The 27,505-nt window shown below is 39.6% G+C and overlaps 1 protein-coding gene across 1 annotated transcript; it reads left to right on the forward strand.

The window, feature by feature from the left end:
* The first annotated feature begins 1,141 nt into the window (after nt 1-1,141).
* LOC105483282 (dehydrogenase/reductase 9) lies at nt 1,142-27,504 on the forward strand. Its single transcript, XM_011744069.2, has 5 exons — nt 1,142-1,340; nt 13,068-13,438; nt 14,622-14,880; nt 23,000-23,163; nt 26,881-27,504. The coding sequence occupies exons 2-5, from the start codon at nt 13,126-13,128 to the stop codon at nt 27,102-27,104; spliced, it is 960 nt and encodes a 319-aa protein (XP_011742371.1). The 5' UTR covers nt 1,142-1,340; nt 13,068-13,125; the 3' UTR covers nt 27,105-27,504.
* The last annotated feature ends 1 nt before the right edge of the window (nt 27,505 follows it).

Consider the following 27,505-nt stretch of genomic DNA (forward strand, 5'->3'; position numbering starts at 1 on the left):
GCAGTGGTACAATCTCAGCTCACTGCAAACTTTGCCTCCCAGATTCAAGCAATTCTCCTGCCTTAGCTTCCCGAGTTGCTAGGATTACAGGTACCTGCCACCACGCCCAGCTAATTTTTGTATTTTTAGTAGAGATGGGGTTTCACCATGTTGGCCAGGCTGGTCTCAAACTTCTGACCTCATGTGATCCACCTGCCTCGACCTCCCAAAGTGGGTTTGTTGTTCTTTTAAAGAAAAAAGATCCCTACTTATTTTAAAGGGTGATAGCAGTGTCCTGACTCTACCTAGACAGATCTGTTCATTCATATGTTCATTCCAGCTGAACCACAATAACTGCAATTTTCAAAGAAGGAATACAGAGCCTGGGAAATCGGAAGAGTATGGCAACAAACTGGTATACAAGGAAACTGAAAATGAAAAATCAGCAAAGTGGCATTTGTACCTGCCTGAGTGGCTACAGCAGTGAAGGTGAAAGGTGGAAGGCTAGATGGGGGATATTAGCACCATCTCTTCCTCTCCTCACCTGCAGCCTCAATACTTTCCATTGTGGTCCCAGGATACGCCAGGTCAACTGTGATCAACTCTGAAACAGGCAAACTCTGGGAGGGGAGGAGGCATCCTTTCCTATTCTCAATGGTCTCAGCTCCGGAGACCACTTTAGTAAGCTCTCCTTGTCATACCTTAAAACATACATTAAAACCCATAAGCAATTCCAAAACCTCATTTTATTATGTTGTTTTTATCTCCTTGCTCACCAATCTTAAAAAAATGTGGTAACACAAATCTCAGAGACTGATTTCTCCTACTTTCTTAGGAGGGAAGGAGTGTTAAATAAGCAAAGGCATGCTAACAGGAAGGAAAAAAATGGAGATTATGAATAATAATCATAATTTGAAAATTATTAAAATGATGCACCTGGCAGTTTACAAAATATTTCTTTGTTACATTATTTCTGCTGCTGAATTTGATCAAGAGATTATACTCATCATAAAATGAATATTATTGATCATTTTAAAGTCTCTTCTAAAAGTGGCTAAATTTATACTGCTGATTCCTTTTGAAATGTGACCTACAGCTTCTTGGCTTTTATGAGCTATTCAAGAGAGATTTAGTCATCACGTTGTGTCACAATGGGAGTGACTCACAGAGCAAGGAGAGAACCTGAGGATTCCTCACACATGTAGTACTCAGAGCTCTACAGAAACCCAGGCACCTCAACCTCAAGAGGATCAGCCTGGCCAGGGTGGCACAACTCTTCCTTCCCCGTGCACAGCAGGAAAGCTGCCGTCAGCTGAGCAAGTCCACCAACAGTTTCTGTGTCCCACTTCGTCTTTAATAAGGTAACTGATGACAGTTTTGTCATTTATTCTTTTATTTATCACGTCAATCTAAACTTTCTTTGATTTTCCTCACTCTTGCAGAATGAATCAGTGGTCTTTCAAGCTGTGGTCAACTGTCACTACTTCTTTTAATGTAACACATTAGAATGCAGTGATGGGAGCTGGGTCCATCTCACCATAGAAAAGACCTCAGTGTGACCTGGGATCTTGCCTTAAACTCCTCCAGGACACTCTTTGAATGTCCTTTAGCACCCTAGTGTCCCAATTCAATTCATATTTTGTTATTTTCTCTGGGCCTTCTTGACACCCTCTGTGAATATATGATTAATTGGAAACTGGAGGGGGAAGTCTCCAAAAAGCACAGGATTCTTAGATGAGTTTCTTACTGAAGCAACAGATTCACTGTCAACTGCAGGTCTGATCTGCTTGTCTGTCTGCTTTATCAATATTATCAGATGTGAGTTTGCATGAATACACACACGTATACACTAAACTGAGGGAGAAAATGCCTTGTAGGTCATGAAAAGCAGGGAAATTCCTAACAGTTCACATTTGATCCCTGGATCCTAGGGTGGCAGCAATAAGCCTGCTTCAGATATTTGCTCCTCATTTTATGATGCGATAGTTTGGTTTTTCAAATGATGATACGGCTCCTTTCTCAATGATTTGATGTTTAGGAGGTGTACTTCAATAATTACATTTTAAAATAAACAATCAAGTTAGAGTTGTACAAATGGCTCTGAAATGTCCCGCTACACTATTAGACCAAGGGCACAGATTGTGCTTCTGTACTATTTATCCCAGTACCCTCGGCATATATTAACTGCTCTAAAAATGTCCTTGTCTACACGCTGCATCAAATGAAAGTTAAATGTTAGACCACATTTCTATTCTATTTTTAATATTCAAAGAGGGTGCTCAGATTTTAGAACAAATCTCAATGCTTAAGTACACACAAAAAAATCATTAACTCATACATTTCAAGGGTAGGAAATGGGAACTGGTATTAAAACTCTTATAACAAATGTCACTGTCTTAAGGGACAGTGTTTAAAAACTCAGACCTTTCCTTCTGCTGAAAGATCACTGTGGCTGAAATGTGCTGAAGTTTTAAACACACTTTTGGAATCTACACATATGTTCTATGCTCTAAGCTTTCCTTAAAGCCTTGTGACTACAAATGATAATTGTACACAACATATAATCTTTCCCAGCTAGCAATTTTTACGCAGTGACCATAAATAAAGTAATCATAGCTTTAACAATAATTCTTAACCTGCTAATACTGTCAGGAAACACTGTCAAAATAATAAATCTAGGAGGGACTTGGGATAATTAATGAATAGTTATGGATGTGATGATGAATTATAATTTAAAAGTTTTGAAGGAAGGCAAAAGAAAATCAGAGATGCTTTTATCCTTAGAACTAAAAATGCAAAAGGTAAATCCAGCAGATATTCCCTACATGAGGCAGTTGGTACACCTCTGCTAGGAGGGAGGGAAGCTACGTCCTGAGGAGGCTGTCTGAGTGAACCAGTAGTGGAAGTACACACAAACCCCAAGCCTCGTTGTCCCACTACCCAAAGCACAGTCTGACTGCCAAGGATTACCTCCCGTCCTCAGGGAAGCAGGAATCAAGGGCACTGTAACTAACCAGAGGAGGAGCTTCTTCATCCATTGAGTAAGGGAACTTACCCTCCCATGATGGTAAATACCAACTCAATTATATCATCAGCAGCATAATAATTATTATAATTATTATTTCAGTCAGACTCTCAAAAATGCATTTGTTGCTTAATGCAAGCACATTTAATGTAGGGTCCCTTAGCTCTATTAAAAAAATGTTTTTTCAGATTTCTGGGTAGACCATTTGAACACATTTTTCACAGAAATATAATTTTTTAGTTTATGTCAGTAGGTTCCAGTGTTCATTTTTTTAAGTGTGGAAGAAAATCTCTAAAAGCCACTTGGGTTTTTTAAAAAACAAAGCAAAACAAAAACCAGTTTTTTTTTTTTTTTACTTCAATGAAAAAGAAAAAATGAAAAAGGAATGTTGTGTAAGTTAACCAGGTTTACAATATTCAAATACACAAGGGGCATGCATGTTTAGTGGCTTTCAGTATTTAGAAAGTCATACAAGAGAACTCCAAAAAGAGAATACTTTAGAAAATCATTGCTCAATGCTTTCTATTTGATGTATTTTGGTAAACAACATAGTTGTTGATTCAACTTGGACCACAATTGCAACACATTGGAAGTAAATAAAGATTCTACAAACTCCTGACAGTGTAGTTGACTAGCTTTGGTATCGCTTTCTAAAAGGAAACACTTCATGAAGTTATGTGGAAATAAAATCAACTGGTCTGGGCGGAACTATCTAGAAAGAACTCTACATTGCTTATAAAAAGTGTACTTTACAATAATATTGAGATTTTTTCTGTTCTTTTTTTTTTTTTAACTGTGTCATTTATTTTTAAGGAACAGAGGAAGGTGAATAAGAGAAGTGAAATTAATCCTATTTTTAACTTTTTTACTAGGAAAAGAAACTCAGAAAGAAAAAGTTAAGAAAAGCAGAAGTGATCAAGGAGAGCACTCGAGTTGCAATATTTTCCTTTGGCTGCTGACAGGCAGTTACTATAAAGCATTGAGCATGGGGTATGAAAGACAGAACTAGTTCTCCTTTCTTGGTTTCTTTTGAATCTTTGTGGTATGGTAGAGAACTTTTGATAAAGTGTTCTTGTGCCTGCTGTCGACTGATAATATGTTCATCTCTGCAGGTTTTCCTTCTCTTTTCACACAGTTTAGAGTTCAGAGATCGAAGTTTTAGTTCTGGTCACTCTCTGGCAAGTGACCATAGTTATGACCTCTACTCTGCACCAGAAATATCTTGACAATTACATGAGATAAATATTACATAAACACTTCCCAAAACTTTGTAATGTTATTGAAATTGGAAGTGTGAATATTATATATTATTATAATTTCTATTATCCTTTTGCCCCAGCGATTCCGAGGTCTCAAAGATTAATCCAATTATCACTAGAACTCTGGAGCTAGAGTGGAGACTTCTTTCTTTCCTTCCTCTTTTCCTTTTTTGCTGTACAACATTTACTAAATGTCAACATAATGCCAAGTATCATGCAAGGAACTGCTAATGTAGAGAGGTGTACGCATAGCCCAGAGTTGAGTGGGAATACAGACTGAAGTGGTAGAACAGAATGATCTGGGTATCAGTCCTGAAATCGCCACTACAACCGTAGCTGGAGTCAATTAAACAGAGTTTCTGGATGTGTTTCCTGCTCTATACAGTGGAGATAATTTTATTGTAAGGTGTAAATAAGATAAATATTTATAGATCCTAGAAAAGGGCCTACAACATGTTAGGCACTCAATGAACCATAGCATTATTATCATTCCTCCCTGACTTGGTCAACCAGGAACTTGAGAACTATAAATTTGCTAGGAGGATATTTTGAATTCTGTAGTGTCAGTTGGCCACCTACCAAATGGTACCCCCAGAGGAGCTGGGGGTCAACAGCATGGGGTAAACCTTGAGGGAGGGAACAGATGGGAGGTGATTAGATGAAAAGATTTGGGTGAAGACACAGAGCCAAACCATATCAGCCTCCTATCGTCCTGATGACAAAAAGACATTTTAAAATATTTATATAGAGAGAAATTAATGCTTGCAGCAGCAGGATCTGAGTAATTTTTATAAGTAACCCAACTTTTCCACTGAGGCCATTAAAAAAAGAAACTCCTCAATGTGACACTACCAAGGAGCCAATGACTAAGTTTCCAGAAAAGTAGTTCTAGTGCTATGATGTTCTGGACTCCCAAAACTAGGAAGTTCTAGAACAGTAGTTCTCAGCTGGGGGATATTTTGTTCCCAGGGGACATTTGGCATTATCTGGAGACATTTTTGGTTGTCACAACTTGGGGAGGGGTGCTACTGCTCACTAGAGAGTAGAGGCCAGGGATGCCACTAAACATGCTACAATGCACAGGACCAACCCCACAACAAATAATTACCTGGCCCAAAATATCAAAAGTACTCAGGTAGAGGAACCAGTGCCTAAATATGAGCAATACATAGAGCAGACTGCCTCATAAAGTGAAAGCAATTCATCCTGCCATGAAGATAACAAGGTTCTTACTGTAATGGCAGACATTAGGTCATTTTACTTCACCCAGTACTCTCCAAGGCAGATGTTGTATATCTATTTTACAGGTAGGAAAATGGAGGCTAAGAAAAGTTAATTTGTCCAAGGGCCCTCTGATGATAGTGAAACTGGGATGGAACCTCTGCCTGCTTGCTTCTGAGGTCTGGGCTACTCACTACTGCCTCCTGCCTCAAGCCAAGAGATTTATACCCTATTAAGCAATTTGTTGTGCGATAAATTGGAAGACACAGCAGATAAGCAAACAACTCAAGCAAGTAGGTCAGTTCCTGGAGTTTCTGAATTGTTGGGACCAAGGGGCCATGCAGAGGTAACCACAGCTGGCATAGTGTGGTTGAGGTGGCCCTATTAGCCTTTCAGTTGCTGTTACTCATTTATTTCTCAGTGGTCAATGAACCGATTGCCTATCAACCAGCTTTGTGTATAGGTCACGTTCCCATGGCTCTGACCCAGGTTACTGCTCAGAGGTGGCATCATGGCTAAAATATTGCTAGAGGTCAAAGATATGTGTGTGTTTGTGGTAGATTTAATCGAGTGGTCTAGAGGAATGTGAACCTTAGAGACTGAAGAAGAACCAGCATTTTTGGACAATAATACTTGGGGTAAGGAGAGTGTTAGCAAAACTCTAGGTTAGCATGGGCAGTCCCTGGGATTCTGTAGGCCTGAATGACCCTCAGTCCAGAGCTGTACCTAATAAGGACAACACATTTTAATGTGAGTCCATTCTTAACAGCAAAAAAGTTCCTCTTTGCTTGTCACCAGGGAAAAATGGGTTTGCATAGAGAAGGTGCAGATTGAGGGGGAAGCAGAATGGATGAGAATTAAAGAGGGAATCCAACTACTTTGGTTTGAGCTTTTGTTCTTCTTTGGTACTTGTAGAGGTGAGCTTACCAAAGCGTAGATGACAGGCAATGTGGTATACAAGTTACTATACTCCAAAATTCTGGGGTTCTTACTTATTTTGTGCATGACATCCAAAGCAGCCCAATAAAACCTTTTCACAGAAAAAAAAAAAAAAAAAGTTGTACTCTCTTTTGCCAAATGTTTAACTTTTTTATTCAGAAATAATTTCAGAATTATTGAAAAATTTAGAGGCTAGGACAACCCAGATTGCTCAAATATTAACATTTTACCACATCTGCCTTCTCATTCCTCTTTATATACACAGGTGCATGTATGGTTTTAATATGTTTATTTATATACATATCATTATTATTTTCTTAACTGTTTGAGAGTAAGTTGAAGACATGATGCTCCTTACTTTAAATACTTCAGTGTGTATTTCCTAAAAAGCAGGCCATGTTCTACATCATCATAGTATAATTATCAAAATTGGGAAATTAATATTAATGCAATACTATTTATCAAATTTTAAGATCTTATTCAAATTTCACTTGCTGGCCTAATAATGTTCTTTCTGAAAAAAGAAAAAAAAATTTTGATCCAGGATCACGTTGCATTTGGTTGTTGTATCTCGATGGTCTCCTTCGATCTGAAATGGTCCTCAGTCTTTCTTTTCCGTCATGACTTTGATGTTTTTGAAGAGTACAGCCATATATTTAGTAGCACTGGAAGACGTTTCCCCATGCATAATTAGCTTTGGATGCTCCACAGAAGAGCTGTTGTGTCCCTCCCTGTGTGCCATATCAGAGGGCATGGGACGCTGGTTTGTTCCATACTAGTGATGTGAATCCTTATCACTTGGTTAAGGTGGTATCTATCAGATTTCTCCACTATAAAATTACCATTATTCTCTCTTTAATTTGAAAGCATATGACAAGGAGATTGAGATTCTATAATTACTGTCTGTCATCCGAATTTGACCCACTAGTTTTAGCATCCATTGATCATTCCTGCCTGAAACCATTGTTGCTATGTCAGTTGCCAAATGGTGATATTCTAATTCCAATTCCATCATTCCTCTGACACTTATTAGATGGCATATTAATTCTAAGGAAAACTTCTCCCTTTACCCTTATTTATTGATTGATTTACTGCAGAATGGATTCATGAATTCGTATCTTATTCAATGAGTTATTATCCATTATCACTATTGGCTTTGATGTTCAAATTGTCTCATACTTTGCCAGTGGGAGCCCCTTCCAGCTGACACCTATGTACTAGTGATGTATCTCCAGCATTCATTGAGCACTTACTTACTTGTAGCATAAGATGCTCCAGGCTTATTTTGTACATTCCCATCCAAGCTCAGCCCTGATGTCAGCTTTTCCAAAGAACATGAACACAATGTTTAGAAATTGGTATCTGAGCCCCTGGTATGTTCATTGCTATTGGAGTGTCATTATTTCTAGCTCATCAGGTAGATCTAGAAAGTTACCTATCCATTTCTATATTTACTCACTCATATTTAAAACCAGGTGTTCATGCTGATTCTTCCAACTATAATCCCACTCCACAGGGTTCATTCCAGTCTCTCCCTTTTCATATTTGCTACTCCTCTTTCTGACAGTATGAAGCCTGGCTTCCATCATCCACAACTTAGTTACAGTAGACCCTTAAACAACACAGAGATTAGGGGCGCCAGTGCCCCATTCAGTTGAAAATTCATGTATAACTTTTGACTCCCTCAAAACTTAAGTCACAGTCTACTGTTGACCAGAAGCCTTACCAAAAACATAGTCAATTAACACATATTTTGTATATGTATTATATACTGTACTCTTATAATAAACTAGAGAAAAGAAAATATTATTAAGAAAAGCATAAGGAAGATAAAATATACTTACTATTTTTAAAGTGGAAGTGGATCATCATAGTGGTCTTCATCCTTACCGTCTTCATGTTGAGTAGGCTGAAGAGGAAAAAAGAAGAGAGGTTGGTCTTGTTGTTTCAGGGGTAGCAGAGGCTGAAGAAAATAAGCACATACGTGGATCCAGGCAGTCTGGATCCAATATGGGATCCAAACAACCCATATTGTTCAGATGTCAGCTGTGCTTATTTTCTCAATCAAATAATTGGAAATATTAGGGTTGTCTGTTTTCTAGTTCTGGTGGAGGCATGGATTTTATGTTATTCTATTTGTCCTTCTCTTTGAATTGTACATAGTTTTTGGAGTATGTCCTAGGAAATTTAGATCGACATGACTGTCACTACTACAGCTACCTCAGAAGTGAGAATACTTTTTTAACACTTGAAGTGAAATACATAGTATTACAAAAGAAACCTACGGTATTGAAATACACCCAAATATTTACAAGCTTATTGTATTAACATGGTGGCAGGAACAATAACCACTACAATTTTGAAGTAGTAATCAGCATTAATCATATTTTGAGATAACTCCAACAAATGCAATGTAACATGAAAATATTTGTTATTTCTATAGGTAACAAAATCACAGACAACAAAATACTACTGTGGCTTGTTGTTTCTTTCATAATTGAAGATTGTGCTAAACTTCAGTTACAGTTTAGAAAAAAAAAAAAAGATGGGATCTTTTTCCCATCCAAATGGAGAAACCCCTGAATTCTATCCACAGACTCTCTCAGAGCTCTAATGGCACCTCTTTGCCTAAGAAGCTTTCACAGATGCTCAAATCATCTATCCAACTGAATTCAATCCCTTTGGGGCTGGTAACCCAGTTTCATGCACAGGAACAGAACATACCCTCCTTGTGGTTTCCCTTCTCCCATTCCCTCATCTACTTTCCCCTCTGGGACCTTGTGTCAGTTATTATACTATAACAGAGGAGGCTATGAGGGGAGATGACCCTGTAGCCTACAGGGTCTGAAATAGATGACCACTATTTCAGACGTCAGATGTTGCTTTTGGCCAGTGGACTTTTATCCCTTCCTCTCAGCAAGCATGGGCAAGGTGTGAAGTGTTGACTTTATCAACTCAGCTTGTCAGCCTGGACACTTCTCAGCCCAGCCCAGAGTGGAGTGCTCCAGTCCCCAGAGCCCCTCATCTGTCTCCTACAGTGGAAGGGCACAGCACTCTAGTCCCAGTGACCTTGGCAAATCGCTTTGTTGCTTTGAGCCGGTTTCTGAGGCAAATAATATGCCCTCTCTAACTCAAAACGCTGTTGAGAGAACAAAACGAGACCTGTGTGTGAAAGCACAGAGTAGAGTGCCTTACTAATGTATGACATTCTTTTACTGTGACTCCCTCATGCATACCCCTGGTAAAAATGACAACACAAAAACTTCCAACTCCCTGCTCCAGAGAACATAAAACCCCACAAATATTGTCTTCTTCAAATAATACCCCTGGGAGTTTAGATTGCAATGAAAGCTACAGAATCCATTCAGAAGATGTATTAAACATTTAGCCATTCGGTGATTATTTACTGAAGCGATTTGAGCAAAACACTATACTAGTTGAATTTATAAATATAAAATTTCCTTAAAAGGTTTAACTATGTAATTTTGCAAGAGTTAGTTATACCACTTCCCTTCCCATAACTACACATTTGTAATATATTTGAGAAGGGGAAATCCTGCTACGTGGACATTGATTTGCAACAAATTATAACTGCTACACAGAAAAGAGTTGGAAAAACTATACCAAATTATTAAGCCATGGTAATCTACTACTTTAGAAATAGTCGTAGTTATACCACAAGAATCAAGTAGGTTCTCCAAACTTAACATATTTTAATACTCCTCTGACTTAATTTTTATCAATTGACAATTCTTTTTTTTTTTTTTTTTTTTTTTTTTGTTGAGACAGAGTCTTGCACCGTTGCCAGGGCTGGAGTGCAATGGCGCAATCTTGGCTCACTGCAACCTCTACCTCCTGGGTTCACGATTCTCCTGCCTGATTCTCTAGCCTTAGCCTCCCGAGTAGCTGGGATTACAGGCACCCACCACCACACCTGGCTAATTTTTTGTATTTTTGGTAGAGATGGGGTTTCACTATGTTGACCAGACTGGTCTCAAACTCCAGACCTCGTGATCTGCCCGCCTCTACCTCCCAAAGTGCTGGGATTACAGGTGTGAGCCACCAGGCCCAGCTGAAATGATAATTCTTTTATCCCCCTTTTTTTTTTCTTTAGCTATAGATCTTCTGGGGGAAGAAAGATAAAAGCAGAGCCCAAAATTTTCTTGAGAAGTGAAGAAGATATTACATTGATTTTTTAAAAAATCTGAAATAGTCTGTTTCTCAAACAGCAGTAAAATTAAAGTGTGTGTGTGGTGTTTAAAATTCTGTGTGCATGTTTATATTTCTTGATATAGAAAGAAAACTTTACATATACAGAAAAAATGGGGAAAATGCACTAAAATATTGAATTAAGTGTTATAATCATTACTATCTTCTTTTTATCTATGTTTTTTCTTGAGGATAAATTACTTTTATAAGCAGAAAAAAAGTATATGATTTTTGAAAAGGATTCAAAGGAAAAATCAGGAAATAATATTAAGAAAATAAAGTCCAGGCTGGGCGCGGTGGCTCACACCTGTAATCCCAGCACTTTGGGAGGCCGAGGCAGGCAGATCACCTGAGGTCAGGAGTTCGAGACAAGCCTGGCTAACGTGGAGAAACCCCGCCTCTACTAAAAATAGAAAAATTAGCCAAGCATGGCGGTGGATGCTTGTAATCCCAGCTACTCGGGAGATTGAGGCAGGAAAATCGCTTGGACCCGGGAGGCAGAGGTTGCAGTGAGCTGAGATTGTGCCACTGTACTCCAGCCTGGGTGACAAGAGTGAAATAAGAAAAAAAAAAAAAAAAAAAAACAGGACAAAAGGGGAGGAGGGGAGGGGAGGGGAGCGGAGGGAGGAAAGAAGGAAAGAAGGAAAAGGAAAGAAGGAGGGAAGGAAGGAAGGAAGGAAGGAAAGGAAAGGAAAGGAAAGGAAAGGAAAGGAAAGGAAAGGAAAGGAAAGGAAAGGAAAGGAAAGGAAAGGAAAGGAAAGGAAAGGAAAGGAAAGGAAAGGAAAGGAAAGGAAAGGAGGAAGGAAGGAAGGAAAGAAAGAAAGAAACAAACAAACAAGCAAAGAGAAGAAAGAAAGAAAGAAAAGAAAGAAAGGAAAGAAAGGAAGGAAGGAAGGAAGGAAGGAAGGAAGGAAGGAAGGAAGGAAGGAAGGAAGGAAGGAAGGAAAAGAAAAGAAAGAAAGAAAGAAAAAGAAAATAAAGTTCAAAGTCTATAAACTCGCTTGGCCTCTCAGTTCCTTTTTGAACTCAGTGTCCAGGAACAGCCATGATTCCAAAAGCATCCGCAAGTTCTGAACTTCAACTCAGGGCCTACTGATTGTCCTCTGTGAGATATTTAAAGCCCCTCTTGAGTCTAAGGTGGGTCAAGATTGAGGGCAAAGATATTGTGTGGACACTGGAGGAAGCTTTTTGGGTCACAGAGGAAGAAAATAAGGTCTTTCCCACATGTGGTGCTCTCTTTAGCCCCTCTCCCTTCCACAGGCTAGGAGAGCTAATACAGATCTGCTCCTCTGTGGGGAGGGAGCTGATGATCTCATTCTCTTGGGCTGCCCCATGGCTATGAGTGCGGAGGGCTGGGCCCATGGTACTCGGACCTGAGGCAGCCGGCCATACAGCCTTGGTACCCAGGCATAACCCTCAGGTTCTTGTTCACTTCCTCTTTCTGGATGGCTTGCTTTTCCCTGGCACCAATACCCCATGGTAAGAGTGATATATACGGAGGGGAAACGCAGATGCAGGCTTCTGAGGAAAAGGGAAAGAAAGCCCTTTACCTGCCTGACTTTAGGCCCTAGGCTACCTCTAGCCCTGACAAAATTAATTTTCCAAGTAGTTCTGCTGCACGTATGGTCAAAGCTTCAGCTTTACAGCATGTATTTGCTTTACTTTATCCTCTGTCCATGTGATTTTTTCTCACAGGAGGCTGGTGTTCACAGAAGACAGAATTTGGGGATGTGGGAGTCTGGTTTGGAATATGGTGCATTGGCCAGCATTTCTCTCTAATCGCTTCCCATTTATCTTGCTCTTTCTTGGTGAACTCACTTGTTGCCTCCCACTTTAATACTCCTCTGCACTGGGGTGTAATGATCTCAGAGTTGGGCTGAAGATTGACATTAACCCATTTAAAATAAGAAAATGGAAGCCAAGTTGGGAATATTTTCTTAGTGGCAACACCAAAATGCCCTTCTTCTTCCGACAGTTTGAAGATAATTGGGAATCTGACAGAACAATTAAAATTGAATTATTGTTTCTAATAGATTTTAAGCCCATTCTGCAGTGGAATTTCATGAACTAGCAAGAGGTAAGATTTTACTGTGAGAATCTGTCTTCCTGATGGACGAGTTCACTCCTGAGATTAATACCATCACTCCACACAGCTCCAGCTGGCCATGTCAACTCAACGGCTTGTGTCGATTTTGCCATGGCTCCCACCTCCCTCTCTTCCATTTAATTTCTCTGAATACTACTGGGTTAGTTTTTGCATTATTTTAGAGGAGCAATTTATCATTTAAATGGCCATCTTCCCAACAACCAACCAAGTAAGAGTTGTTGTTTCTTCTTCTGTTTATCCACACAAATGCATTAAAATATCATCAGTCCTGGGTTACAATGCCTTGATGGTTCTAATTTGAATTTTCTTTTTCACTTTGAACACTCAGGACACCATCTTCTTTTATTATACAAGAAAGGAGTGTACCTATCACACACAGGGGGAAAATGCTCTTTTGGGTGCTAGGCCTCCTAATCCTCTGTGGTTTTCTGTGGACTCGCAAAGGAAAACTAAAGATTGCAGACATCACTGATAAGTACATTTTTATCACTGGATGTGACTCGGGCTTTGGAAACTTGGCAGCCAGAACTTTTGATAAAAAGGGATTTCATGTAATCGCTGCCTGTCTGACTGAATCAGGATCAACCGCTTTAAAGGCAGAAACCTCAGAGAGACTTCGTACTGTGCTTCTGGATGTGACTGACCCAGAGAATGTCAAGAGGACTGCCCAGTGGGTGAAGAACCAAGTTGGGGAAAAAGGTGAGGGACATGAAAGTGGGGAGGATGGGACAGGGATAGGGGACAGGGAAGTAACTGAAGCTAAATAAAATGTGCTCAAGTTTTAAATGGCCATTCGAGAAAATGTCTCCTAAATACCGGCTGTATACTTCTCTAATCTTAGGATAGCTTCTGAGTAGTTCCAAGTACAGGCTGTCTGTGTGCATGAGAAACACGGCCCAGAAGACCCTTGGGCCTAAGCCTCAGTGGGTGAATTTGGGGCTGAGATGAAAAGATTGACTTTCCAAGGTCTTCTCCTGTGAAGCGCTATTCCCCCCTGTCCATATACAGCAAAGGAATTTAGACTAAAATGTACAGGAGAATATGGGGGCAATTCCCAAATTGCCATCTGAATACCTGGGACCCACTTCTCACTACAAAATGATTCTAGAGCTCACATATTTTCAATGGGCAAGGTTGAAAATGGCCTGAGAATTTGAGTGTGAGTGTCTTACATAGTTAAGGTAGAGTAGTGAGCCATTGGATGTTCATTCTGCAATAGATTCTGCTGTGGTGACTGCATTCTGAACTAGAAGAAATTTTATTGGCTTTGAATGAAGAGTGAAACATTCTCAAGGATTAAGATGTTGGAATTCACAAAGAAAAAACAAATGTTTGTGATTTTTTTTCTAGTACATCTTGATCGTATAGCTGAGACTCTGAAGCTCAAAAGAATGATTTGATAAGGCTTCAGTTTTTAACACTTGAATTCCAACACCTTTAACAATACTAAATGTTTCCCATTTTAAACAAGCCAAGTGAATGTCTCAATTCTTAACCAAAAATAAATGTGAAATAGATTGATATCACTCTTTGTCCATACAGAACATTATATAAATATTCTCTGGCCTTACCATCTAGCAAGGGAGGAAAAATAGATCAATTTACTCCACATCTGAGATTAAAAAGCAGAAAGACTCGCTCACAGAGTTTCAGTATTTGATATTCAGAACCAGAATCAGAGTAACAGTGAGAACTTCAACTACTTCAATTTAGCCTCCCACCCTCTCTGCTATCACTTCCCAAAACTGCGAAGTATTTCAGAGTAGGAAAATGACTTCAAGGAGGAAATGGCACCATTGTGCAAAGCAGAGGCTGTATTTTCATCAAAGGTGGCAAATAAGTACTCTCTTACCACACCTCTTTTCTTCCCTCTCTGTTCTAGGTCTCTGGGGTCTGATCAATAATGCTGGTATTCCCGGTGTGCTGGCTCCCACTGACTGGCTGACACTAGAGGACTACAGAGAACCTATTGAAGTGAATCTGTTTGGACTCATCAGCGTGACACTAAATATGCTTCCCTTGGTCAAGAAAGCTCAAGGGAGAGTTATTAATGTCTCCAGTGTTGGAGGTCGCCTTGCAATCGTTGGAGGGGGCTATACTCCATCCAAATATGCAGTGGAAGGTTTCAATGACAGCTTAAGGTAAATCAAATTAATTGACTTATTAGGAAACAATAGCTGCAAACATTTACTGAATGCTTATGTACAAGACATCCTATTTAGTACTTTTCAAAAAGCCTACCATATTTATCTCTAATTTTTGTGGGTACACAGTAGGCATATATATTTATGGTTATATGAGATATTTTGATACAAGCATACAATGCATAGTAATTACATCAAGGTAAGTGGAGTATCCATCACCTCAAGCATTTATCCTTTCTTTGTGTTACAAACAATCCAATTATACTCTTTTAGTTATTTAAAAAACCATGATAAATTGACTGTAGTCACCCTGTTGCACTATCAAATACTAGATCTTATTCATTCTATATAGCTATATTTCTATATTTCTGTACCCCTTAATCATTCCCCCTCACCCCCACTACCCTCTCAAGCCTCTAGTAACTAGTTCTCTACTTTCTGTCTCTATAGTTTGTTTTAATTTTTAGCTCTCACAAATAAGTGAGAACATGTGAACTTTGTTTTTCTGTGCCTGGCTTACTTTACTTAACATAATGACCTCCGGTTCCATCCACGTTGTTGCAAATGACAGGATCTCATTCTTTTTTATGGCTCAATAGTAGTACTCCATTATATATATGTACTACGTTTTCCTTATTCATTTTTCTGCTGATGGACATTTAGGTTGCTTCCAAATTTTGGCTGTTGTGAACAGTGCTACAACAAACATGGTAGTGTGGATATCTCTTTGATATATTTATTTCCTTTCTTTTGGGTATATACCCAACAGTGGTAATGCTGGATCATATGGTACTCAATTTTTAGTTTTTTGAGGAACCTCCAAACTGTTTTCCATAGTGGTTTTACTAATTTACATTCCCACCAACAGTGTTACGAGGATTCCCTTTTCTCACGTCATCACCAGCATTTGTTATTACCTGTCTTTTGTATGTATGCTATTTTAACTGGGGTAAGATAATATTTCATTGTACTTTTGATGTGCATTTTTCTGATGATCAAGGATGTTGAGCACCTTTCATATACCTATTTTCCACTTGTATGTCTTTTCAGAAATATCTACTCAGATCTTTTGCCCATTTTAAGTTGGATTATTAGACTTTTCCCCATAGAGTTGTTTGAGTTCCTTATATATTCCGATTTTTAATTCCTTGTCAGAAGGGTAGCTTTCAAATATTTTCTCCCATTCTATGGGTTGTCTTTTCACTTTTTTGATTGTTTCCTTTGCTGTGCAGAAGCTTTTCAAATTGATGTGATCCCGTTTGTCCATTTTTGCCTTAGTTGCCTGTGCTTGTGGCATATTGCTCAAGAAGTCTTTGCCCAGCTAATTGTCCTGGAGAGTTTCTCCAATGTTTTCTTGTAGTAGTTTCATAGTCTGAGGTCTTAGATTTAAGTCTTTAATCCATTTTGATATGATTTTTTGTATGTGGTAAGAGATAAGGGTGTAGTTTCATTCTTCTGCATGTGGACATCTAGTTTTCCCAGCACCATTTATTGAAAAGACTGTCCTTTCCCTAATATATGTTCTTGACATTTTTGTCAAAAACAAATTCACTGTAGATGTATGGATTTGTTTCTGGGTTCTCTGTCCTGTTCCATTGGTGTATGTGTCCATTTGTATGCCAGTACCATGCTGTTTTATTTGCTATAGCTTTATAGAAAATTTGAAGTCATGTAATGTAATTCCTCCAGTTTTGTTGTTTCTGTCCAGGGTGGCTTTGGCTACTCTGGGTCTTTTGTGTTTCTATATAAATTTTAGGATTGTTTTTTCTATTTCTGTAAAGAATGTCATTGGTATTTTGATAAGAATTGCATTGAATCTGAAGACTGCTTTAGGTATTATACACATTTTAATAATACTGATTCTTCTAATCCATGAACATGGAATATCTTTCTGTTTTTTGTGTCCTCTATAGCTTTTATTGCAGAGATCTCTCATTTCTTTAAGTTAACTCCTAGGCATTTTATTTTTAGCTATTGCAAATGGAATTACTTCTGTGATTTCTTTTTTGGATTGTTTGCTGTTGGCATATAGAAATTGTTTGCTGTTGGCAACAGAAATCTTTTTTGGATTGTTTGCTGTTGGCTACTGATTTTTGTATGTTGATTTTGTATCCTGCAACTGTACTGAATTTATTTGTTCTAATAGTTTTTATGTGTGTGGAGTCTTTAGGTTTTTCCAAATATAAGATCATATCACCTGCAAACAAGGATAATTTGACTTCTTCCTTTCCAAATTGGGTTGGAGTTCCATTTTATGTTATTTGTTTTTGAGGAATCTCCAAACAAATCTTGCTGCTTTTAAGATCCTTTCTTTATAATTGACCTTTGGGAACTTGATTAATAAATGCCTTGAGGTAGTCTTCTTTGGGTTAAATCTGCTTAGTGTTCTATAACTTTCTTATACTTGAATATTGATGTCTTCCTCTAGGTTTGGAAAGTTCTCTGTTGAATAAACTTTCTACCCCATCTCTCTCTCTCTCTACCTCGTCTATAAAGCCAGTAACTCTTAGATTTGCCCTTTTGAGGCTATTTCTTAGATTCTGTAGTTATGCTTCATTCTTTTTTATTTCTTTTTCTTTTGTCTCCTCTGACTGTGTGTTTTCAAATAGCCTGTCTTCAAGTTTACTAATTTTTTAATTTTGCTTGATCAATTATGCTGGTAAAAGACTGACACATTCTTGATTATGTGAATTGCATTTTTCAGCTCCGGGATTCCTGCTTGATTCTTTTTAATTATTTCAGTCTCTTTGTCAAATTTATCTGATAGGATTCTGAATTCCTTCTTTGTGTTATCTTGAATTTCACTGAGTTTCCTCAAAGGAGCTATTTTGGATTCTCTGTCTGAAAGGTCTCATGTCTCTGTCTCTCCAGGATTGGTCTCTTGCGTCTTATTTAGTTCATTTGGTGAGGTCATGTTTTTCTCCGTGGTCTTGATGCTTGTGGATTTTTTTTTTTTTTTTTTTTTATGTCTGTGCATTGAAAAGTTAGGTATTTATTGCAGTCTTCACAGTCTGGGCTTGTTTGTACCCATCCTTCTGGGGAAGTCTTCCTAGGTATTTGAAGGGACTTGGGTGTTGTGATCTAACTTTTTGGTTCCTGCAGCCATATCTTCATTAGGGGGCACCCCAAGCCCAGTAAGACTGCCTCTTATAGGCTCACAGAGGTACCACCTTGATGGTCTTGGATAAGATCCAGAAGAATTATCTGGTTTACCAGGAAGAAACTCTTGTTCTCTTCCCTTACTTTCTCCCAAACAAGTGGAGCTTCTCTCTATATACTGAGCTGCCTAGAGCTGGTGGAAGAGTGACACAAGCACTCCTGACCACTATCATTGGGACTGCACTGAGTCAGACCCAAGGCCTTCTGTAAAATTGCCTGGCTACTGCCTGTGTTTACTCAAAGCCCTGAGGCTCTACAATTAGCAGGTGGTGAAGCCAGCCAATAAGACTTATGTCCTTCCGTTCAGGGTGGCAAGGTCTCCCTACCCCTGGGTGGGGTGTCCAGAGATGCCATCTGGAAGCCAGGGACTGGAGTCAGAAACCTTAGGAATCTACCTCCTACTCCATTCTACTGTGGTTAAGCCAGCATCCAAACTACAATACAAAGTCCTTCCCACTTTTCCCTCCCCTTTTCACAAGCAGAGAAATCTCTCACCATAGCTACCACCATCTCAGGCCTGCAGCAAGTACTGCCTGGCTATGACCAATGTTTACTCAAAGCCCAAGAGCTCTTCAATCAGCTTGTGGTGAATGTTGTTAGGCTTGAGACTCTCATTTCAGGGCACTGGGCTCCCCTCTGGCCCAGGATAGGTCAAGAAATGCCATCTAAGACCCAAGGCCTGAAATTGGAGACGCTAAGTACCCACTTGGTGCTCTACCCCATTGCGGTCAAACCAAGCTGGCACCTAAGCTGCAAGACAACATCTCCTTTACTCTTCCCTCTCCTTTTCTGAAGCACAAGGAGTCTCCCCCTGTAGCCATCACAGCTGGGAATGTCCTAGGTCACACTGAGGCCAGCATGTCTCTGAGTCTCACCCAAGGCCCATGGTGAGTACCTTGGGTATTGCTCCTGATTTTTCAGGGCCCAAGGGCTCTTAAGTCAGCAGGTAACGAATTTTGCTAGGACTAGTTTCTTCCCTTCAAGGCAGAGGGTTTCCTTGTGGCTCAGGACAAGTCTAGAAATGTCGTCCAGGAGGTAGGGCCTGGAATAGGGGCCTCAGGACTCTACCTGGTTCCCTATCTTACTGTGGCTAAGCTGGTATCCAAGTCACAAGACAAAGTCCTCTTTATTCTCCCCTTACCTCTCCTCAAACAGAGGGAAGGAGTCTCTCCCAGAGCTGTGGACTGTGCTGCCTGGGGCTGGGGGAGGGGTGGCACAAGCACCCTCTTGGCTGCCCAAGCTGGCATCTTACTAGGTTGCTTGCCCCCCAAGTCTACTGTCTCTGAGCTCAGCACAGCACCAGGACTTGCCCAGGAATTGCAATCCTTGTGACCTGGACTGCCTTTCAAGTTTATTTAGAACCCCAGAGCACATGAGCCCACACTGTTGAGGCTTGCTGGCCCTCAGGTTCTAACTACGGAAATGGGAAAGTCCTCCTCTGGCTAGGGCTGGTCTGAATGCTCCCTCTATGGGTGCTGGCTGAGTTCTGCCTGGTATTGCTTTCCACTGTGACAGGACAGCACTGAGTTCCAATGCAAATCCCACAATCACTGTGCTCTCCCTCCCACCTCAAGTACTCAGATTCTGTCTCCACGCCTCATAGTTGCTGCTGGTCTATGGAGGAGGAGTAGCATCAACCATTCAAGACTGTCTTTCCTACCCTCTTCAGAGCCTCTTTCGGTGATATGAAGCTAAAGTTAGGGACTGTGATCACTCATCTGATTTTTGGTTGTCTGAAGGTTTTTTGCGTGAAGGTTGTTTAATTTGGTGTTTCTGTGGGGAGGATGATCAGTGAAGGCTTCTATTTGGCCATCCTGCTCCACCTCTACCCTATTTAGTACTATAAGTTATTCCCAGTGTATAGATGATGCCACTAAAACTAACAGAGGTTAATTCATTTGTGCAAGGTCATCCAGCTGGTAAGTGGTAGAACTGAGATTCGAACCCAAGTTTAACTCCTTTTCACTTTTTGCCTTAATACATGATGCTTAGAGTGGCAGCGAATTTATATTCAACTGGTCAGTTTGTCAAATAGTTAGGGAATCATATAGAGAGGCTAGATCAGAATAGGCTTCTCATTGGTTTACTGTCAGTTGCAGACACAACAGTACCATCCTATTTAAACCTTTGGTAGAAAACCATTAGTTCTTAAATAGCTCCATGCATGCTGTCCAAGCTTTATAGCTTCATTCCGTGGGAGAGACTGGGGGAAGTGTGCTTAATCCATCTTACCTGGAACCAGAACTTATCACCATCAGTTCAAATCCCCTAAAGTACAAGTGGTTCTTTCAGTCAAGATTCTGGCAGGAAATGGTGGCACATTAAAACTCGGTAAAAGGCAGAGCACGCTTAAAGGACTTATAAACGTGTGAGGTATCTACTGAAATCTCAAAGGATAGAATCTATGGGCTAATGACAGCAGGGGTATTTCTCTTCAGAGGACTGAAGGGACAAGGAGACAGGGCAGTTTCCAGAACCTGGAGACACAGAGGCTGGTGTCTTCAGTTAAGGGATAAAAATAACCAGTGTTGACACCACAGGAGGATAACTAATCTGGCCCCCTCACCTCTTTCCTGATTTCCTACTGGCACTTTCAATAGACTGAACTCAACAGAAGCCAGAGAATACTTAGTGCAGGTAAGACTCCCAGAATATGGTGCAGACAGAGGGCGGAGGAAAGGACTAGAGAAGCAAGTGGAAGATATTCAGCTGAGTGGTGCCGCAATAAGCAAGCGAGAAGACAAAGTTAGATATAGTTTTTCCTTCGATTCACCCATTTATTTGTTTGACTATTATTTGTTGAAGGCATATGCTAGAGTTTATTATCTACACCATGGACCTAGGTTTAGTTTACTAATAAAAGATTAAAATTATTCCACTGAAATTAATAAAGACAGAGCAACTTCATTTTACCATTTGATCAGGTTGCCAAGTTTGATTCCCCTAGGAAATAAACACAAAAATATTGGAACAATTCTTCCAAAAAACTAATGTTCATTTGAATCACCTGGGGATCTTTTTAAAATGCAGATTTTGATAAAGTGATCTGGAGAGGGGCCTGAGACCATGCATTTCTAACAAGCTCCAGGTGCTGCCCATGGTTCAGGGATCACACTTTGAGTAGCAAGGTCATAAAGAACCTCCACTGGTCTCTTTGCTTTACCTTTGGTTCCACTCTACAACCAGCAGTATCATAATAAAATTTTAGTATATGTACTTAGAGATTTACTCACGTTTAAAAAAGATTTCAACTGAAGGGTTTGTGAGCTTTGCCATGCAGCTATGCTATGCCTAAAAGTAATCAATAAAGAGTATTTTTCTTAAATGAATCATGAAACTAGTATTTTAAATGGTGTTACGTAGGTACTCCACAATCCAGTGTCAGCTCCACAATTTCTATATATAGGAAGGTTTAGGGGCAGCAGTCCATCTCAGAGAGGGTCGGGGCTCCTTAAAGTTGTATTTTTCCAGTATGCATACTGATTTAACATGATTTTTACTTACCTGGTAAGCTTGGTTGGAGGACTTGAAGCCACTTGTCCCTAGTATGTTATTTTTATGAGTGGGTGGGAAGGAAAGTCTTCCCAAATAGCCTCTTGGCACTGCTACATCCACGATCTAGAGGAAATCAGGCAACAGATGAATACAACAAAAGTAAGTTGGGAAAAATTTTAGTACAAGTCACATACCTTTCGGAATGTCTCAAGGTCAAGCTAACTAGCATTTTTAGGAAAATATATTTCAAACTTTACAATAGTAACATTGCTAAAAAGCAGAACCTAAGAAAAAATAAATTACATTTTAAATTCACTAATAGAGCTTTTTAAAAATCTTATGGTGAAGAGTTCTATAAAATGAATAAATACTTCCTTATATTATATATTCCTGGTAGGAATATAAATCAAATTTAGGAAATGATTATTCATATACTGGTTTGCCATACAGGTGGTCCCTGACTTAAATGTTAAACATGACTTTTCAACTTTCGTTTAGATGCATGCATTATAAACTTTTCTTAGAATTTGGAATTTTGATCTTCTACCAGCAACAATATGGACAGTACTCTCTCGCGATGCTGTGCAGTGCAGTGAACCTCAGCTCCCAGTCAGCCATTGCAATCATAGGGTAAAGAACTGCTATCCTGCAGGGCGCTGTGTGGCCAGATGATTTCCCCCCACTGTGGGCCAATGTCAGTGTTCTGAGGATGTTTAACGTAGGCTAGGCTAAGCCATGATGTTCGGCAGGTTAGGTATATTAAATGCATTTTTTGACATAGGATATTTTCAACTTACAATGAGTTTATGAGGATGTGACCCCATCTGAAGTCGAGGAGCATCTGTATATTGGTTTGCTTTAAAGAAAGGGGCACCATGATTCCTGTAAAACCTAGATGCCTAGGGAATGAGTAGGCTTTTGGTTTTCTGCTACAGCATGATAAAAAAAAAAAAAAAAAGAAAGAAAAAAGAAAAAGAAAAAAGCATGCTCAACAGAATAGGGAGCAGGTTAGTCACATCAGGGATTATTGTATTGTGTCCTTCAGCACATCTTCATTTGTGCTGCAGTCTCCTTATGTTGCTAGAATGGAGGTGAACTTGTCTGTCCAGACTATCATTAGTTCATTTCACCATAAGTACTGATAAGAAACCTGTTCATAACCTGAATGTCCACTAAGTCAATGATGAGAGCGTGAAGAACACTCTAGGAAGAACAACAGTGGACTGTGGGTGGTGTCCACCCAGATCCCTTTCCTATCCTGCTGTTAACTAGTCCTCACTTCACCACTCTAAACCTCAGTTTCCTCACTTGTAAAATGAAAGGGAGAAAGAATAAGGTATTTCTTTCAAATGTACCCAAATCTGTGCTTCCATGAAAAGATTTATGAGAAAATAGTCACTCAAATAGCAAATATTTTCTAAACAAACCTGAATTAAACATTTTCAATGGGTTCTTTTCACAGACGGGACATGAAAGCTTTTGGTGTGCACGTCTCATGTATTGAACCAGGATTGTTCAAAACAAACTTGGCAGATCCAGTAAAGGCAACTGAAAAAAAACTCGCCATTTGGGAGCAGCTGTCTCCAGACATCAAACAACAATATGGAGAAGGTTACATTGAAAAAAGTGAGTTTCTGGGCGGTGCCACTGTCCTCTGGAATTCTTTGTCCTGAACAGCATGAAGGAGATTCAAACACAGATGAAATAACAAGGTTCTGAGTAATACCCCAATAAGGATCTTAACCATGGATCAGGGATCACCTATTAATTTCAGTGTCATCTCTTGCTTCTGTTTATAAACATTTACTGAGCAATTACAAACTGCCAAGCTATCTGCTAAGTGTCTTATGAATTATATCATTTACTCCTCAAAAACTATTAGAGTAATGAGCAGAGGCTTGGGAAAGTGAAATGTCCTGCCCAAGATTACACAACACCTCCTAGTCATGCCTGGACCTGAGCCCAGGCAGGTGACTCCAGCCCACGGTCTTCACCTTTGCCATACCTCCTCTTTTCGTCAAGCACCAGCTGTACACTTAGCATTGTTTAAGGATTTATGGTGGTTACAAAAGATACAGAAGGTTCAGCCTCTGACCTTTAACTAGTTTACAATCTAGTTGACAACAAGAAGTAACCAAGTGAGAATGTAAAACAATGAAACAATGTAGCACACAATAAAATTGATCCTTTACTTCTTAGGTGTAATCTAACAGCCCAGAAATGGTGCTAGATGGTGTGGTTTCTAATTCCCCAGGGAATTCAGACCAGGAAAAGAGCATTGCTGGTTAAGAAACCCTAATGGGGCAGGTCAGGTTTGAATGAGACCCAAGGACAGGAAATAATTACTTGGGTGTAAACTGTCTGGAGCAGGAACACATGGAGGAGGAGACGGAAGACACCAGGAGCCTTCCTGGTCAAGAGATTGAGTCAAAGATGAGAGAATAAGTCAGAGATTGAGTCAGTGATGGGACAATAATAATAAAGATGGCATAATGATGGCTAACAAATAGTAAATATTTATTATGTATTTGTCACCATTCTAAGTGCTTTACATGGACACTCATTTAAAATCCCCCCAAAAACTCTATTATCATCTTCATTTTATAGAAATAGAGGCATAGAGAAGTAACTTACCAAAATTGTACCACAAGTAAGTGGAAGAGCTAGATTTGGACCCAGGCAGCCTGACCCTGCCATTTATGCTTGGCTGTAGCACTATAATGTGAACAAGGCATTAAGGACTTTGGTCACACTCCTGTTATCAGGCCTTGCCTTCCACCACAAACTTCTTGGGTCGGTTAAAGTTTACTTGATATTCCTCAAATACTTACTGAGCTCCTGCTTTGAGTTGAGCAGGGTTCCACCTAACTATGTGTAGATGTGTAGTTCTATTCCTCCAAACTGTGCGCATGCCTCTTGATTAGTGGATTTGGTAAGACAGTCAACTGTGGCAAGGTTCATGGTCAGCAGTTTTCAAGGCAGAACCAAAAGCCAAGTCAGACCCCCCTGGAGAGGTTTTTAAAATGTCTAACTCCTCCAACCACCACTACCCCAGACACACACACACACACACACACACACACACACACACACACGCACACACACACACAGAGGTACACACATTATCTATATATCAACTGAAATGTCTGGTCTTAAAGCGTCTTAGTGCTGACATGTCACTATAGGTTTAGAACCACTGCCATCAAATGCTCTACTTTTCAGTTCCTGACTCTGAAGGTTCTATGTAGGTTCCATCTAAGACTGAACTTAATACTTCATAAACAAAACCCCTCATTTAAAAGAGCTTTCTCTGTTTGATATTTACACCGATACTTTTTAAATGCCTTTAAATATATCACTGACTTCCATCTCCACTTATTTTTGGCTTTGTTCCTGGTTCTTGTGTTCTGTCTCAGAAATACCAAAAGCCACTGAGCTCAGTTTCAGACTGGTTGTTCTTATTAGAGTTTTCAAGTCAGGACTTGGAGATGAGCCAAAGGCACAGTTCCAAAGTAGATCACAAATTCAAGGTCATCTTTTCTTAATTTCCCGAGTTGGGATAGTAGGAGTTTAAAATAGCCACTAAGACTTATTAGGTGCTTTGAACAACTTGTGGCCAGTGGGACCTGAAGTTGAAAGAAAGATCTAACTTCATAGACTTTCCCTTGAGAAGACACAACTCAGGTATGTTTTAAAAGTATGTGAGAATCGTATACACAACTCAGGTATGTTTTAAAAGTATGTGAGAATCGTATGATAGCTCTGCTTTGAATTTGAGGGGGAAATCTCTGTGCCATTTTCCATAATGGCTGTACTAATTTACATTCTCACCAACAGTATACAAGAGTTCTTTTTTCTCCATGCCCTTGTCAATGCTTGTATCTTTTGTCTTTTGATAACAGCCATTCTAACAAATGTGAGGTGATATTTCATGTGGTTTTAATTTGCATTTCCGTGATGATTAGTGATGACAAACATTTTTTTCTTATACCTGTTGGCCATTTGTATCTTCTTTTGAGAAAAGTCTATTCAGATTCTCTTCCCATTTTTTAATCAGATTATTTCTTTTCTTGCTGTTGAGTTATTTGAGTTTCTTATATATTTTGCATATTAACTGTGTATAAGATATAAAGTTTTCAAATATTTTTTCCCATTCTATATGTTGTCTCTTAACTCTTTTAACTGTTTCCTTTGCTGTGCAGAATATTTTAGTTGGATATAATCCCACTTATCTAGTTTTGCTTTTGTTTAGTTTTGTGCTTTGGGGGTCATGTCCAAAGAAATCATTGCCCAGACTAATGTCAAAAAGTATTTCCTTTATGTTTTCTTCTAGTAGTTTTTGTTTGTTTGTTTGTTTGTTTTCAGTAGAGATGAGGTCTCACTATGGTGCCCAGGATGGTCTTGAACTCCCTGGGATCAAGTGATCTTCCCACCTCAGCCTCCAAAACTGCTGTAATTACAGGTGTGAGCCACCATGCCAGGCCTCTTTTAGCAGTTTTATAATTTCAGGTCTTATGTTTAAGTCTTCAATCCATTTTGAGTTGATTTTTTTTATATGGTGTAATATTCAGTTTCATGCTTCTGCATGTAGATATACTGTTTTCCCAATACCATGTATTCAAAAGACTAGGGTTCTAAACCACCACTAATCCCTTGGAAAAAACCTGCCTCTCTAAAGGTACCTTCGCTCATTATTCAAACATTTCATTTGCATGAGAACTGGGATCCTTGTAGCTTTCTGAGTCAGTACATTCAGGATGATTCTCTCTTTATTTACAGATTATAGAAGCCTGTGGTATACAAGTGCGCACTCACATCCACACATGCATGCACATACATGCACAAGCACATGTGCAACCCACATTTTCTCTAGACACATAATCCCCTAAAATAAATTAGAAATCAAACCTACAACTTTCTAGGCTTAGGGGCCTCGTGGGCTTTATGAAGTATCATTTGCTCATTGCTCTAAAGCACTGGCTCTCAAAGTTTGATCCCTGGACCAGCAGCATCAGCATCATCTTGAAATTTGTTAGAAATGCACATTCTTGGGCCCCACCTCATACCTCAGTCAGAAACTCTGGAGGTGGAACCCAGAAACCTGAGTTTTACTGAGCTCTCTAGAAGATTCTGCTGCCCACCCAATCTCGAGAGCCGCCGGTCTAAAGAAAGCACTGTAGTATCCTTTTCTGAGGAATAGATAGTAAATCCTCAAAATGAGCTTCCATTATAACAGACAATTCAGAAAAAATCCCCTTGTATCCATCCTCCCCTTTGCACCCTAGACTTCCACTCTGCTTTCCCCTTCTTCCAAAGAGTAAATGTGCTTTTGTCTCTTTTTAGGTCTAGACAAACTGAAAGGCAATAAATCCTATGCGAACATGGACCTCTCTCCGGTGGTAGAGTGCATGGACCACGCTCTAACAAGTCTCTTCCCTAAGACTCATTATGCTGCTGGAAAAGATGCCAAAATTTTCTGGATACCTCTGTCTCACATGCCAGCAGTTTTGCAAGACTTTTTGTTGTTGAAACGGAAAACAGAGCTGGCTAATCCCAAGGCAGTGTGACTCAGCCAACCACGGGTGCCTGCTCCAGGCTATGAGATTGGCCGATTTCAAGAGCACATCTCCTTTTCAACCCCATTCTTTATCTGCTCCAACCTGGACTCATTTAGATCCTACTTATTTGGATTACAAAAGGGAGTCCCACCATTGTTGGTGGTATCCTAGGGTCCCTGCTCAAGTTTTCTTTGAAAAGGAGGGCTGGAATGGTACATCACACAGGCAGGTCCTGCCCTGTGTTTAGGCTTTGCCTGCTTGGTATGATGTAAGGGAAATTGAAAGACTTGCCCGTTCCAAATGATCTTCACCGTGTCCTACCCTGTGCTTATGGTCCCCAGCATTTAGAATAACTTGTGAATGTTAAGTGTCGTCTCTTATCTAAATATTAAAAGATAAATCAAACATTT

Source organism: Macaca nemestrina, chromosome 11, assembly GCF_043159975.1.
Source record: "Macaca nemestrina isolate mMacNem1 chromosome 11, mMacNem.hap1, whole genome shotgun sequence".
Lineage (NCBI taxonomy): Eukaryota > Metazoa > Chordata > Mammalia > Primates > Cercopithecidae > Macaca > Macaca nemestrina.